The sequence below is a fragment of the Desmodus rotundus genome, chromosome 3 (assembly GCF_022682495.2).
Source record: "Desmodus rotundus isolate HL8 chromosome 3, HLdesRot8A.1, whole genome shotgun sequence".
Lineage (NCBI taxonomy): Eukaryota > Metazoa > Chordata > Mammalia > Chiroptera > Phyllostomidae > Desmodus > Desmodus rotundus.
This window is the reverse complement of record NC_071389.1, coordinates 167,019,272-167,036,107: the sequence shown is the minus strand read 5'-3', so window position 1 is coordinate 167,036,107 and position 16,836 is coordinate 167,019,272. Positions and strand designations below refer to the sequence as shown.

General features: G+C 39.3%; 1 protein-coding gene across 1 annotated transcript in view; it reads right to left on the bottom strand.

Annotated features, from left to right (window-relative positions):
- Nucleotides 1-16,836, bottom strand: part of ITPR2 (inositol 1,4,5-trisphosphate receptor type 2) — a 431,766-nt gene that overhangs the window by 389,797 nt on the left and 25,133 nt on the right. The window contains exon 2 of the mRNA XM_053921707.2: nt 4,900-4,970. Coding sequence (XP_053777682.1) covers nt 4,900-4,970 — 71 coding nt within the window. The remainder of the gene's footprint in view (nt 1-4,899; nt 4,971-16,836) is intronic.

The following is a 16,836-nucleotide window of genomic DNA, read 5'->3' as shown; positions in this document are numbered from 1 at the left end:
ACCATTCCCACTCTCACCTCCACGTGCTGCCTGTACTGAGACACCGGGTTCTCCTGTGTCAGAGAGTTTGCACCCATATCCCTTCACACACTGCTTCGTTCCCAGCTGTTCTAGCTTCCCTCTCGAGAACTCCATTAGACACTGCCAAGCCTTCTCAGTCTATCCTTCAAACTCATTCATATTTTTCACTTTTCTTTAAGTATATTTTATTGATTATGCTGTTACAGTTGTTTCCATTGCCCCCCCTTTGATCCCTTCCACCCAGCACCCTCCACTCCCTCAGGCAATCCCCCCACCATTGTTCATGTCCAGGGGTCATTCCTATAAGTTCCTTGGCTACTCCATTTCCCATACTGTACTTTACAGTCCCATGGCTATTCTGTAACTACCCATTTGTACTTCTTATTGCTCTCACCTCTTCACCCATTCCCCCACACCCCCTCCCATTTGGCAACCATCAAAATGCTCTCTGTATCCACGGTCCTGTCTCTACTCTTCTTGTTTGCTTTTTGTTTCTTAGATTCAATTATTGGTAGATATGTATTTATTGCCATTTTATTGTTCACAGTTTTGATCTTCTTTTTCTTAAATAAGTCCCTTTAACATTTCATTTCATAATGGTTTGGTGATGAAGAACTCCTTTATTTTTTCGTGCTTGGGAAGCTCTTCACCTGCCCTTCAATTCTAAATGATAGCTTCGCTGGGTACAGCAATCTGGACTGTAGGTCCTTGCTTTTCATGACTTTGACTATTTCTCACCAATCCCTTTTAGCCTGCAAAGTTTCTTTTGAGAAATCAGCTGATAGTCTTTGGGAACTCCCCTGTAGGTAACTAACTTTTCCCTTGCTGCTTTTAAGATTCTCTCTTTATCTTTAACCTTTGGCATTTTAATTATGATTGTATTGGAGTGGGCTTCTTTGCATCCATTTTGTTTGGGACTCTCTGTGATTTCTGGATTTGCATGTTTATTTCCTTCATCAAATTAGGGAAGTTTTCTATCACTATTCTTTCAAATAGATTTCCAATTTCTTGCTCTTCCTCTCCTCCTTCTGGCATCCCTATGATGTGAATGTTGGAACCCTTGAAGTTGCCTCAGAGGCTGTATATACTACCCTCATTTTTTTGTATTCTCTTTTTTGTATTCTCTTTTTTATTCTCTTGTTGTTCTGGTTGGTTGTCTTTTTGGTTCCTTACATTCTAAATCATTAAATTCATTCTCAGCTTCACCCACTCTACTGTTGTTTCCCTATAAATTGTTCTTTATTTCAATTAGTGAATCCTTCATTTTGACTGGATCTTTTTCATGCTGCTGAGGTCTTCACTAAGCTCCTTGAGCATCCTTATAACCACTGTTTTGAACTCTGCATATGACAGACTGCTTATCTCCATTTTGTTTATTTCTCTATTTGGAGCTTTGATCTTTCTTTTGGGCCATGTTTTTTTTTTTTTTTTGTCTCCTCATTTTGGTAGCCTTCTTGTATTTGTTTCTATATATTAGGTAGAGCTGCTATGACTCTCTATTTTGGTAGTGTGGCCTAGGTCCACTGGCACAGCCTCTCCTATCACCCAAGCTGAGTACTCAAGGTGTACCCTTCATGTGGGCTGAGTACACCCTCCTCTTGTAATTGAGTTTGATGGCTATTGGCAGATCAATGGGAGGGATTTACCCAGGCCAGTCAGCTGCAGGAATTGGCTGTGACCACTAACCACCAACCTCCACCCTCCATGGAGGATCACTGTGCCGGGGCAGGGTGGTGGTGCTCTGACGTGGTGTGCAGCTGTCCACGGGATGCGCACATTCTGGAGTTTCCCAGGTAGTGCAGTGCAAGGTCAGCCCCCACCTGTGTTCTGCCCAGGGCCATACTGCATGAGCTATAAAGCAATCTGCAGACGGCTGATACTTGTGCCAGGCTTGGAGGTTCCCAGGCAAAGCCAAGCTATTTAGCTAGGCTGGCTGCTGCTAGTACCAGGCCTGGGCCACTCAGCAAGAGGTACAGGGGCTGGGTGCTGAGGGCTCAGTGAGGTTGGCTGTTGCTTGTTTGAAAGGATTTAGGGAGTTGTGAAGTGTGAACCAAGACCAGCCATTCATATGGAAAAGCCACTGTTAACAGCTTGGGTGGGCCCATAATTTGGGTGGGATGGAGTCTCAGGTGATCTCTAGGGCAGGGCAAAAAGTGTTAGCCAGATTGATGGAGTCTTAGATATGGCACCCACCTGCGGGCTCTGTGGCTCTTTCAGGGAAGGGTTCAGAAAAGGGACAATGGTCCCTGCCAACCTTTTTGACTGGAAGAAAACTGTCCTCCAACTGTTGCCTTGATGCCAAACACTTCGTTTCCTCCCTGTACACTGCTAGTGCCCTTCATGCTGCTACCCCAGTCCTGGAGTAAAGGGAGTGAGTCTGAACAAGTCTGCGTGTGGGTTCTTTAAGGGTACTGGTTTTGGACTCCAAAAATCTCTCCTACTGACTCAATCTCCACTGGTTTTTGCAGCCAGAAGTTATGGGGACTTATGTTCCTGGCACTGAAACCCTGAGATGGGGGGCCTGATGTGGGACGGGGACTCCTCACTCCCAAGATATCCATCCCAAATTTTTATCCACCACATGTGGATGTGGGAACAGCCCATTCTGCATCTCCACCCCTCCTACCAGTCTGCATGGATGTGGTTTCTTTAATTTCGTAGTTGTCTGACTTCCATTCAATTCGATTTCTGATGGTTCTGAGTGATGGTTGTTCTGTAGTTTAGTTGTAATTTTGATGCAGTTGTGGAAAAAGGTGAGCCATGTTTATCTACACCTCCATCTTGACCATAAGTCTTGTCTGAGTTACTTCATTGATATTTTTCTTTTTTGTATCTCTCTGTACTATACCCTAGGTGAGTTCCTCAGGTCCCTTTGCCAAAGCACTAACTCTCTTCTCATCTTTATAAATATATTAGATCAAACTTTTTTAGAACCTATCTATTCTTTTCATATTCTCTGTTCTTTCACTGGGGCTTCTCTACCCTCTTCTATCTTTGAAATCATTCCACACACTTATTGCATGGTCTCTGGCAGGTTGTTCTGGAATACAAAGTTTTGTCACAACTGCTGGTTGTCCCTCATGGTAATTTTATTGTGAGTTTATCCTTGCAATCCCAGAACCTGCTCAAACTGGTCCTATCCTGTTCAGTGAGATACTAAGTTGTCTGTCAGAGACAACAGACCAAAACCACATGTCATGCAGCCAAAGCACACACAGAGGAGAAAACTCTGACCTCCAGTTGCACCAGGAACCAAAGTCCCACCAACATCGTGACACCCCCACCACCATCCCTGAACCCAAGTCTCCCCACTACCACCACCCCTGAACCCAAGTCTCCCCACCCCCACCACTACTACCACCCCTGAATCCAGGTCTCCCTACCCCACCCCCACCACCGCCCCTGAACCCAAGAGTCAGGACAGAGCCAGCACTTGAACACCAGAACCCTTTCAGAAGCCAAAAGTCCATTGTCCAGGAAGAGTCAGTGTCAATGCCCCTTTACTATAAATGGCCACATTCCAAGGTCCTCCAATTAAAACATGCCCCACAAGCACTTTGCATACTTGTCCCCCTAACCCCTTAAAAACCATTAACCTAGTCTATCAAGATGGATTTAAGGCACAATTAGGTCTCCCATCTCTGCACCTTCTCACTCAAAAAACCTTTTCTTATTCCAAATTCTGACATTGTAAGTTTTGGCCTTGTAAAAGGCCCACAAATTTGGGTTTTGACAACAATCTCAATGGGGACTCTTTATGGCGAAAAGACCTCATTTGCCCAGGTTAGAGGAGTGTCCCTAATGAGCATTTATGGGTGCTTCTGGTGGGCAATGTATCTCCCACACCCCGTCTTACGTGAATTTTTCCACCTGAGGAGAAATTTAGATCTCTTATTCAAAATGACCAGTGTAATTCAAAGTACATTTACTATGCTTGTCACTCTCTCCCCAAGATTCTGAGTTTAAGGAAAATGAAATACGATATTCTTATCATAAGAATTGTGTGGAAAGTGCCTATCACAGAGTGAAATGTGGGAAATATTTTCCAAATGTTAAACATCTTCCTTCCCCAGGGTAGTAAGTAGCAAATCACGACTTGGCTCTGGGACTCTGGGGGCTCCCTTGGGCCCTCTCTCCAGATTTTTACCGCTTACTAAAGCCACTTTTCACCCTGCGAGAAGGATGCTTAGACATTGTATTCAAAATGAATATTGTTTTAAAATTATTTTTATTCTTATAAGTACATACAAACTGGGGGATTGATTTGAGCAAGCTTTTAATTACTGGTTTTAGTTGCGTACGATTCTTTGCAGATTCTATTCATCTCTCTTTTATAACAGTTGAATAAAACTCAGGCTTCTACAATGACCAACTCCTCAGTGATATTATCAAGCTACTTCTGAAATTCTACTTAGAAAAGGGTTCTAAGACAACGGTTAGCTATTACACACCATCCAAAGCTGCATTTCAAAAGCTAAGCAAACACATCTCTGTCACCTTCCTGGAGGTTTTATAAAGACAAATTGAAGAGCTGCTAATGGCACACTACACTTACAACTGTCACAGAAATATAGACATATGCTATTTAGCTTGTTTATTGGTGTGAAAAGTGGCCTCTCACAGTTAATTTCTAAGATTTCCTTTGAAGGGATAGGCTACTGACTAGCAAAAAAATATATATGGAAACTCTTCTTTCATTATAAATCCTTCAATGTATAAAAGAAAAAAATGGAGAAATTTTTGAAATTTGAATTTTCAGTGAACATATTTACTTTTGGAAGTTCCGTGTTAAATAAAGTTTTAACATTACTTATTTTAAGATAGAAAAATAACCTCTGTCCCCTTAGGTCGCGTAATAAGTACATATTTATGTCTTACCTCTGAACTTCTTGGGAGGGTTGGCAAGGTCCCCCGCCTCCGGGTGCACCACGCACCTGTCATCCACTAACCTGGAAGGAAAAGCGTGATGATGTTGTTAATCTCGTCAGAGCCAAAAAGCGCAGACAGCACGTGGGTAGCATATATTTACTATTCTTCACCAAAAAACTTCATAGTCATCACGGGCTTACAAAAAGGCGTGGTCATGAAGGGATTAATTAAAGCAGCATTCGTGAAACTTGAATTAACAATTCAACGTTGTTAAGCAGTAGGAACCTCATTAGGTAAATCATGACAGAGACACCATGGGACACTGGAGAGCTATGCACAATTCTCCTTGGAAAATGTACTAGCCTGCCAAACATTTATAATATGCTGTGAAAATAAGTGGTAAAAAAATCAGTAAGATCTCATATATGCTTACAAACACACACACACACACGCACACACACCCCTCTTACATACACGTACAAGAGGAATGGAACACGTTAACCTTGGTCAGACTACCTGTAGTTTTTATTTCCCCTTTTTTTCTGAGCGTGTGTTTTGTTTTTCTCACGAGCAAGGTGTAAGCTTATGAGGTGAGGCTTACAGAGTGACCACAGAGTGAATGGGTGATTATAAACACTCATCCCACGTTCAAACCCTGGCTCAGCAACGTCCTAGCGAGGTGCCTCTGTTCCTCCCTCTTAGGCCTGTAAAGTGAGGATAGAGTGCCTACCTCACAGCACTGTCAGAACTATCCTTGGTACTATCCACAAAGTACCAAGTACAGTTTCTGGCATTTTGTAAGCCCTTAAATAAGTGTTTAATAGATAAATAAAATCAAAGATCTTGCCTGCCTTACTCCTTACCATACTGTCTGCTTCTAGAAGAGGGCCTGACACATAGTAGGTACTCAATAAATAATAATCAGCCTTGGCTGGTGTGGATCATTGCGTTGAGCACCATCCTGCAAACCAAAGGGTTGCCAGTTCGATTCCCTGTCAGGGCACATGCCTGGGCTGTGGACCAGGTTCCTAGCTGGGGGCAAGCGAGAGGCAACCGATCAATGTTCCTCTCCCTCTCTCTCTCCCTTCCCCACCCTGTATAAAACAGTAAAAAATAAAATATTTTAAAAAATAATAAATATAAAAATAAATATTAATCAAATGAATAAACTGCCTTTGTGGATACAAAAAACATATTTCATCCCTATTAAAATAGTTACAAAAAGCCAATTTCTAGGACAATTCCGAGAGAATAGCAGAATTTCTGCCCTGGGAACCAAGAAACATGACTCTCCTGTCCAAAGAGGAATATCTAACTACCAAAGACTTACTAACGTTCATTCTTTCCACTGACTGGAGTGGTGAGAATAACTGGGGGGGGTTCCCCATGATATTGTAAAAATGCTTGTGAATTAGTTCTAAGTTTGTGAATTCATTTGAAGGAAGATGACCAAGTTGCAACTTTCTTTTAAAAACAAAAAAAAACATATTAACCAGACTCATTAATACACATCAACTCCAACACAGAGTAAAACCCGATTAGTGATTAAACATTCGCTTGAGCTAGGCTGATCATCCAAATCGAAACTGTGGTTCCTGGCTTATCTGGTTACCAAAAGCAGACATTTCCTAAATGCCAGATTTGTCTATAGGATCCACTTTCCACAAAACAAAATGTTAATTTAGTTAAGCAGTAGGGTTTTTACTTTGATTTTTTTTTTAATATACATCATTCACACTGGTTTACGAAAATGTGGTTTTACAAGAGCTGCCAAGCATGCAAGAAATTCCTTTTAAGAGTTTTTAAAACTGTTTTCTTAGAAACAGGAAGTCACATTGGGTCAAGAAGCAAACCCAAACCTCTGCAATACCCAACTTCGCTCTGTGACATTGAATGCCGAAGGCTCACGAGAATGTCACAACATTTAATTTTTTTAAAAATTCTGTGAGGGAAAGGTCCACTTTTCTAATTAGTTAAGACATGTTAAGAATTCTAAACATAATAAAAATGCATAGTCTTACCCTTCAGAGCATATTAAAATTATACAAAAAGTAGCAATGACATTCTACACATTCTTGGTGCCTACCCATTCCAACAGAACGCAGGTTCCCCCTAGAATGCACCCAGAGAGCCCCCAACCCGCATGGGCTAGCCATTGGAGCACTGGGAAAAACTGAAGCTATAAATCAGATCACAGCATTTAGGTAAACACTTATACCTATCCTCAATTACTAGTAGTTCAGGTAAAAACGTAATTAAGAACGACTTCAGTTCTCAGAATTTGTCCTATTCCTTACACCCAAATGTCTGTAAAAATCACAAAGACCATCATTTTATTGTGCAAACTTAAAGAAGTGGAACTGGGAATGGAAGAAAGGGAAAGATAGAAAGAAGCACGTGTTATAAAGACACATACCAGTGATTTGCAACTGGTATGTCACAAAATTTTTTTAAACCTACAATACCTGACTATTTAGTCAGGGGGGTAATCCCTTACATTGTCAAATTAAAAAATGACAAAAGCCAACACAACAATAGCCATCTAGTGGAATAAATGAAAATGATACCTATTTTTTTTTTTGGTCAAGCCAGCAAAAAATATATTTTTGGTGAATTTTGGTGTGCCACAGAATTTTAGTGATTAGTTTATGTGTGCCATGAGATGAAAAAGGTTGAAAATCACTGACATATATGATCATTTAAGTTAAAAGTTAAACAGGATTTTAATGGGAATCATTGGCACAACTTCTACAATATTCCCAACACCCTCTTCTTACCCACCCTCTTCTTCACCTACCTCCAGGGCCAGAGTATTCATCATTTGCCAACTTTCTGACAGTACTAATATTAGAAATGCGTCTTATGTGGAGGTGAAATACAACCCTGTGCTTCCCACCACAAAACTTAACGCATTTTTTATAACCACTTGCTTCACTGTCTGGATCTTCCAATAAATTACCTCCATTAAGTCAGGAGCTGAATCCACCTTGCTTACCATTATATACTTGGCATCTTCTAGAATTAGGTACAGTGATACTAAGTAAATATGTGTTATATGCAGAAATCAGTCAGTGAAGAAGCGAGCCTTGCTTCCCAAACAACTTTCCTTTTTGCTTCCGTTTCTTTCTTCTGTAACTAGACAGACCACGTGTTCTTGTTTCTGGGATAAACAAGGCTATTTCTCTCTAGTCCTTCCTCACTGGGATATTTACCAAGGAGCTCCACATATTTTCATACACCCAAGTGTCAAAATCCACTTTAAATGGGACCCTAGAAACTATCCACGGGAACCCAGACGTGCCCCAAACAAGTGGGACAGGGGACTCCTCCCACTTCTTTGTGAGGCTAAGGTTACAGTTAGGCACCCTAAGATCCTGGTAGCTCCCTTGGCGGTGAAGCCCACCTCTGATGTTCACTGGGTCTTTACAGCTAAACCACTCCAGGATCTGTGCGTGCGCACTGCTGCTAAGAAAGGCTCCCACAGCCACCTTTGGGACAGTTCTCTTCTATAATCTGAGGACAAGAATTTACAACTGAATGGGGGCAAATACAAAGACCAACCTATAGCCTCTGAGTAGAAAGCATCTGGAAACCATCTACTGCGTCTCTAGATAATTCATTCTGAGACCCTGCCCTAACTGCAGCCCATTTTCGCAAAGTGTTCCCCAAATGTGGCTAATTGGCTGAATCCTATGGGGAGTTAAAATAATGAATAACAATCATAATAAGAGTAACAACAAAACAAAAAGCTTCTTTGGTATAGACCTACAAAATCAAAGTTTTGGGGGATCTGGAGTAAGTATCTGTATTTTTGTAAAAGCTCCCTAACCTTTCTTAAATGGACCAGGAGTCCCTGTTTTGTACTCCTGTGGTAATAGAGCTCACACTCCATACTAATTCCTTATTTATGCGTGTCTCTAACACTGTAAATTATAAGTTCCGAGAGAGCCCATTTTTGTTTTCTTCACCATAACAATGCCCAACTTTAAATATTAGGCCCCAAACATGGGGGGGAGTTAAACAATTTTACTGCAGTAAGTGACTGATTGACTCTTTGAATCACAGAATAAATCAATAGTGTCACTTTTGGTAGATCCTACAAACAGTAAAAATACCTAGAACCAAGAAATAATTGTATAATAGTAGATGGAAGAAAGGGCTGGAAATTTTCCCCATCCAGATGCATCTCAGAAAATTATCAGAAATGTCAAGGGCCAAGATAGCCTGCCCTAAATAACAATTTCTCATACAGCATCCTTCAACTCAACATATTAGTGCCCTTTTAATGGGCTGCATTGAGTTTTGTCATGTCTGAATCAGCGATTCAGCACTAGCTGTTACAGCGCTAGCACTACAATTACAGCACTAGCCTACAATTCTCAGCCTGTCTCTGAAACTCAGCCATCGTAAACCCGGTTATCCTTCGTATCTGTCTTCCCTTCACAACGTCGTAACTGTACATTGTTTGTTCATTTTAATTTATAAGAGAACAATCATTCAACTGTTCGGCCTTCCAAGGTATCTATAAGCAGATTTCAGTGGATACTTTGATTTTATACATAAGTGTGAATCAAAAACATACAGCTTTTACTATGTCCCCTGCCCCAGCCCCCTCTACCTCTTGTAACTACAACACTGTTGTCTTTGACTATGAGTGGTTTTGTTTGTAAATTTCTAAGTAAACAGAGTACCACTGACTTTTTAAAAAATACATATGAGTCAACCGTTAACTGGGTATATAGACATGGCCCCTAGAGAGATGCTTGGAAACGTGAATCTGGAAACACGTACTAGAGAGCTTCAGGCAACACCGCCCCAGGTGGCCAAGTGGGGAAACACAAATGTCCATCAGAAGTAGCATAAATAAATTACGACTAAATGAATAATTCCATACACTGTATAACTGTTTTAAAAGTAAATAAATCTGGCTTCTTCCCTAAACTGTCCCCCTCCCCACAAATTCCCTACCACCCTGAAACATCAACTCCCCCTGCCCCTTCATTCAGAAGTAGCACTAAAATGGAAGACAAAACACTCGAGTTCTAATCCTTGGTCAGCCATTCCATAACCAGCTGTGTTGATGAGAATCACTTAGCCTCCCTGTGCCTCATTTTTAAATGGGTCAGTTGTGATCTCCCAGTTCTTTCTATTTCTGTGGTTACTCATTTCTCTGATCCTGTTTTGTAATTAGAGTTGGCTTGTGGTATCATCCTTCAATAGCAGATTGTATTATTTATAATATTTTATGCACTGTAGTTAGAAAGTTTAACTGTTTATATTGATTTTTTTAAGTGTACACATTATTTCAGCATTCCAAGCAAAGTACTAGTATGTGAGTTTGTTCCACTCACTCGCCATAGTCTTAGAACATAGTATTTTAAAATCTTAAGATCTTGCTATGTAGTAATACACTTTTTTTTAACTTACCAGTACTCAAGTTGCCCAAATTAGGAGCCAACCTCAAGGCCTGTAGATTATTGTTTGTATGCAGATTAATTTGTCTCATAATTCAGAGTAACTTAACAAGAAACACCAGGTTCTACAAATGTCCGATTTTATATCACAAATCCGATAAGGCCCTGTGGAGACACTCTCGCACAAAGCCATAAATCTAGCAAAGAAGGAGGTAACCTCATTGCAAAATTTCTGCCAAAAAGTGCTCTAACTTGTAAGTGCAACATACATGCAACATACCAAATCCTCACTGTTGTACTCATCTTACCCGTCTATGACGACAAGAAGAGTTAAATTTGCTTTTGTCTGCTACTCGACATTTGAGGGTCATAAAAGTTAAACCAATACAATTTAACATTATGTTCTCTTTTTAGATGTCTTATTTTAATAATACTTTGTCACTAACACAAGTATTAAAGCTTAAATATTAAATGAGTGTGTAACTCCTTATGTAAGTTTCTCAATCATACACGTTTGTTGCTGCTAATATTTCTAAAACAGGTTCCTTCCAAAGTTGAAATTGTACTTGTCTATAAGTATTTAAAATGTTTCCAATTATGTTTCCATGAAAGACAAAATCACTATAAACCACTTTTAAATTACACAATAAACACTAAATTTTGAAGTGCTACTACATGGAAGGAAACCCCTGAAAATACTGGATAATCCTTAAATTTAAATTTTGGTCCACCAAGACCAAATGAATTAAAGACCTTTGAAAAAATAGGTATCATGTAGACTGCAGAAGGAATGCTGTTGCTCACATGATAACTTTTTCAAAATCATTGCAAAATGCCATCATTTTGTGAAACAATTCTCTTCAGAGTATGTATACTGAGGCAACTGGTAGGAAAAGAAACAATTTAATTGAGTTACATATCGCCATTCAAAGAGGAGCGTGGATATCAGACCATGATTTCAGAAAGAATTTGAGTATTTGAAAGCTTAAAGCCCTAACCCAACCGAAGAAAGAAATCATGACTTTTTCTTCTCGAATCCAATGATTCTTTTTCTTCCAATCCTCTGTACCCTGCCTCCCTGACATCTTTGAATATGACCACTGCAAGTCAATTTGTGTAGTGTTTTCTCCCAGCCTGTCCATCGCTGTCCTCCTGAAAGTCAAAGTATGTGCAAGGGGTCTTTCTGGGGATAATGAACGGGTCTCTGTAGGAGTTGAAATGAATTGTTTAGTGACGGCTGACTTGACTTAACTACTATCAGTTTTCAATCCTCTGCAAAGAGCTAGAAAAATCATAGGCCCTGGAAATACTAACTCAGTAGGCAGAGTTCAGGTCCTGAGTTTTCACCACCTGGCTGGCACAAATCTGGAGGTGCCCTCACAAAAAGGTCATCAAGTGAGAAATTCACCTAGCGACACTGTCGAGTCCAAGTACAGACCCCTCCCCTGCCCCATATTTCTGCCTGGTTTGGGTCACTCTTTCACACCTTCACAAAGTTGTTTTTTATATTTTGTCCAGAGTTTATAGTTGTTACATTGAAAATTAAATTCAAGAAATATGGTCTCAAATATTTTTTAAATTACTGATAAGGCAACAGGCTGCTATGCATGTGTCAGTAAAAACAACTTCAAATGATATTTTAATTAACAACTACAAATATATCTATTATAAATGTTTACAAGCATGAAAGATAACTTTTTTTTGGCAAACAGCAAAGAATAAGAACTCATTGAAAATGACCAAATGGATTTGATAAGGAATCCTAGAAATGAAAAATAATTGTTAAAATAAGTAGGTGGATTTGAGAGAGTAAATTAGGCACAGCTAATTAATAACCTGGAAGATGGATCTTAAGAAATTAATCAGAGTGAAACAGAAGGACAGAGAAAATATGAAAGAGGGGTTAAGAAATAAATATAAAGGTAGGATAAGGTTACCCTGCTTACATAATTGGCACCCTAGGAGAGAATAAACAGAATAGAAGAGAGACAAATTTTTAAGCAGAAACTTCTTTGTTGTGATAGCCATAAAAAATAAGTCATTTCTTATTTTCCCGTGTAGACGAGTTTTCTCCTTTACACGTCACTCCTGGCGAAAGGGGACTACTGACATTTACTGTGGGCTGTGTCCATGCAAACACAGGTGATGAGTGCCTTGTACAGAGACTCCTGCGACCCGCTGTGCTGCATCACAGGATTAGTGATCTGCAGAAGGCATATCCAAGACCAGATTCAGGTCCAGGTGGTTATCCTGGGGCTATCAGAAGGCTCCACTTGCAAGCCCTGGTACAAGGCTTTTACGTCTGGATCTCTTGTCTTCTTCGCTTCCCAGAAGTACCAGAGTTCTATGAATCCTCTGATGCTCTGTCTCTGGAATGTCTTTGTGTCTATGTCTTGGCAAATCTCAATACTAGACACTTTGAAGTATTCTTTGAATCCCTCCATCTACGTTAACATTGACGTAAGATTCCTTAGTCCACCAGCATAGCTGCGCATCATTGCAGCCTTGGGCACATTTTTATGACTCTTTCCAAGGCAGGAACATTCAGCAATTATGAACGTTTCATTATTGCTACTCAGTTTGTTATACATAAGATGTTTTATGATTCTAGTTAGGGAAAGATATCGATACAGAACAAGAATAATGAAGGCATTTTATCATGATAGATCCTTCCAATTTCGAGAATCAGTGCTTCCGTATCTCATTGATCACCACAGAAAATGTGGGAAACAGAGCCTGGAAGAGGCCTCCAAGAGACTGGAGACATGAAGTGGGCGTTGAAAGGACTGCACAGACCTTCTGGGCTGGCCCCACAGTTTGACCAACACAGTAAGTGGTGTCAGGTTTTGAGAAGAGAGGCAGTATTTGAAGAGACAAAGGCTGAGAGGTTCCAGAGCTGATGAGATATGGGTCCACTGATCCAGAACACACAGTGTACTAGGCTGTCAGCCTCTCAGGATCTCCAACACAGGCCAGAGACTGGGGAATCATTTGTCTAAATGATGAGAGAAAATTTGGCTATCAAGTTAAAATTGTGTACTTGGCAAAATTAACTTTTAAAATGGGGGCAGATATCAAAATATTTTTAGATAAGTAAAAACTAAGAACTTACCACTAACAGACTTTCAGTATACTTCAGGTATTGATAAAAGGAAAATTATCTTAGTAGAAAAATATGAGTTCCGAGAAGAAATATGGAGAAAAAAAATTGTTGAAACATGTATAATAAACTAAACACTGTCTCAGTACAAAAGAATAACAATGACTAACATGTGAGTTGAAAAAGCAGACTAAAATACCAGACATCTGCACGGAAGTAGAAAGTAAGTGACCTGAGTTAAGTAGCTCCATGGTTCGAAACTGCACAGGAACAGGATAAAACATCAACGGACTTTATACTTTGAACAAGTATATTGTAATTTTATTTTTTTAAGATTTTATTTATTTATTTTTAGAGAGAGGGGAAGGGAGAGAGAAAGAGAGGGAGAGAAACATCAATGTGTGGTTGCCTCTCACATGCCCCAAACCAGGGACTTGGCCCACAACCCAGGCATGTGCCCTGACTGGGAATCGAACCAGTGACCCTTCAGTTTGCAGGCCGGCGCTCAATCCACTGAGACACACCAGTCAGGGCATGTATAATTTTAAAAGAAACTACTGAAATAACAAAAAGAGAGTATATAAATACAAAACCAGTAAAGAGGGAGAAATAAAATAAGAAGAAAAATAAGTGCAAATTCAGTTGATCCCAAAGAATTTTTTAAAAAAGAAGAAATCAGTGAAAAATTATGATTAATATAAGGCAAGAAGTGAGAGGGTAGAAATAAGGTGATATTCATCATAATAAGTGTAATTTTTAACTTACTTAAAAGACAGATTTTCAAAACACAGGTTTTCACATTGGATGGAAAACATCCAGCCATGTGCTATTCGCATGAGCCTTACTGAGAACGTAAGCAGAGTGGCACTAACCAAAAGAAGCTATGGCAGCAGGGACAGTACCAGAAAGCAGACTTCAAGTGAAGAAAGCAATATTCATGATAAGTAGGGCCATTAATGAGAAGTGTTTCTGTTCTCTAAGGAAACATAACAATTCTAAACTTACGTGTAATATCCACACATTATATCAAACAAAATTTAGAGAACTACAGGTAGAAATTAACAGAGGCATTATCATGGTGGGAGGTTGCAACATACTTTTCATTACTGATAGGGCAAACAGACAAAATTTAGTAAGGATGCATGCTTTGAAACCCATAATTAATAATCTTTATGTACATTTAAAGGATGTACATGAAACATATAACTTCTCATGGAGATACACGAGATGCAACAACTGGAGAAATTTTCTACTTGAGCACATTAACATACCAGGTCTCTTAAAATTATCGGGTTTTCATATCCCTACTGTATTTCTAAACTATAGCCTAAATTTACAGGCTTTTAAAAAATATTATGCTCTTGGCTCATAGTGAACTTATGTTTAGCTTAAAAACCCCATACTCATCCATTACCCAGGGGTTTAGGGTCTCCTACGATCTCACCAGATCTGATAAGCAGCCTTTCTTTCAAGTTGTTATTTATCATATTATACACCCAGCTACATGTCTCCAATAAACAGTGAGCTCCTTGGGGACTGCAACAGTATGTTTTTAATCTTTATATCCTCAATACCTCACACAGTGATCGGCTTGTAGTCAGTGTACAAAAAGTAATTGCTGAAAGAATGAATTGATACTTTTAATGGTCCACAAAGCTAAAGAAAACAAATTGCGAAAAACAAAATGAGGTCGATGATGATTTAGCAGGAAGATCACAGGAAGGAAAGATGAAGTATGTAATAATGATACAACTGTTCATCCTTGGGCCATCCCCTCAGAAACCATAAAGGGACATTTAAGTATATATTCTAAAAATGAACAGCTAAAAGAGACCTCAAGGAAATAATCCAGTCAGTAAGAACCCCTAGGTGGAACAGAAATTTATCAAAAACATTTCTTTGCCTTGAAATCTGAGTACAATGACGTCGGTGATTAGTTTTACAGCTGGAAGGATCTGCCTCTTCCCTGTTCCTTTACCATGCTACCCTTTTCAAAAAGTGAGGGCTATGAGAACAAACTACCACTTCCTGGCTAATTATACATAAAAGAGAAACATACCTAGGAGGAAATAGTTGGCAAGAGAAGGACCCTGGCAAGAAAAATTCCTGGCAACTATAGACCAATTTTCACAATCATTACAGCATAGAAATGAGACTTTTTTCCAGAAAGTCGCAGGTTATAAAAGTTATCTTGTTAAAGCTACGGGCAGATGACTCTTGTTTCTGCATCAACCAGTAACTGGAACATTTCTAAGAACTGCCAAAAAAAAAAAAAGAGTTAAAAACTCTTCTAAAAAAACAAAACAAAGCCTTCCCATGCTCACATAATTCCTTCAGAAATACAGCTTCGGACATTTAATTAACAGTGGCTAAATGTGAATAAATATGGGTTTTAAAAACACCACAGAGGTCATTCCACAGACACACCTACAATTAGTATGGATGGAATCAATAGGTATAAGATCCACTTTTAAGCCATTTCTGCGCACAAAGAACTTGTTTGTGTTACTGGCAAGGACGTGATTATGGCTGCAATGACAGATATACCCTCTTTTGGAGTGTTCTAATTAAAGAGCAGAGACCCCTCTTTCCGGGACAGAGTGAATGAATCCTTACCAGAAACTAATGAGGCGACCCACGGGCCCTCTGTGGAGCAGAGCCAACTGAGGGTGAAACCAAAGGTAAAGAAAAACAAGCAGGAAAGTCTGGTGACTAAAAAGAGCTACACACGTGTGTGTTAAGTTAAATTATTTCCCTTGCCTCCAGGCTGGACAAAATTTTTTCCAACCCCTAGGGGCGGAAATAGTAATGCTCTTAAAGTAGAATTTGTTACTAGTCTTAAGTAATGAATTTATCTCTAAATGTAAGGACACTCCTAGCTCTAATCCCTAACCCTTCAAGCAGTAATCATCATAACCACACGTAAAAGTTCCCAAAGAATGATATTATTGGCTTCTGCCAGAATAGGACAAAATGGGATAATATACATTTAACAATATGTTATTTCCTTTCAGAATTCTAATATCATAATTGTACTATTCTATAAGTGTGTGATGTTGGGAAGTTATTTCTCTGGACTAACTATAAAGTTGAGATTACACTAGTAATAAGTTCAGAGGGCTGGTTTGAAAATTAACTGATCTGATAATGCAAAATTCCCAGTAATAAGTTTAACATTCTACAAATGTTAGCCGTCATCACCATCAACATTATTTATTATAAATGTCCAGCACAAACTATATACTCAATAATTATTAGCTATCATCATTTTCATCATTATTTATTCTTAGCACTTAATTGTTGAAAGAAGTTTACCAGTAAGGTAATCACTACAGAAAAAAAATGAATCTAAATCTTTTCATCAGGGAATTCATTCATTCCACAGATATTTACTGAGCAGCTACAATGTGCCAAGCATTGTTCTAAGAGCAA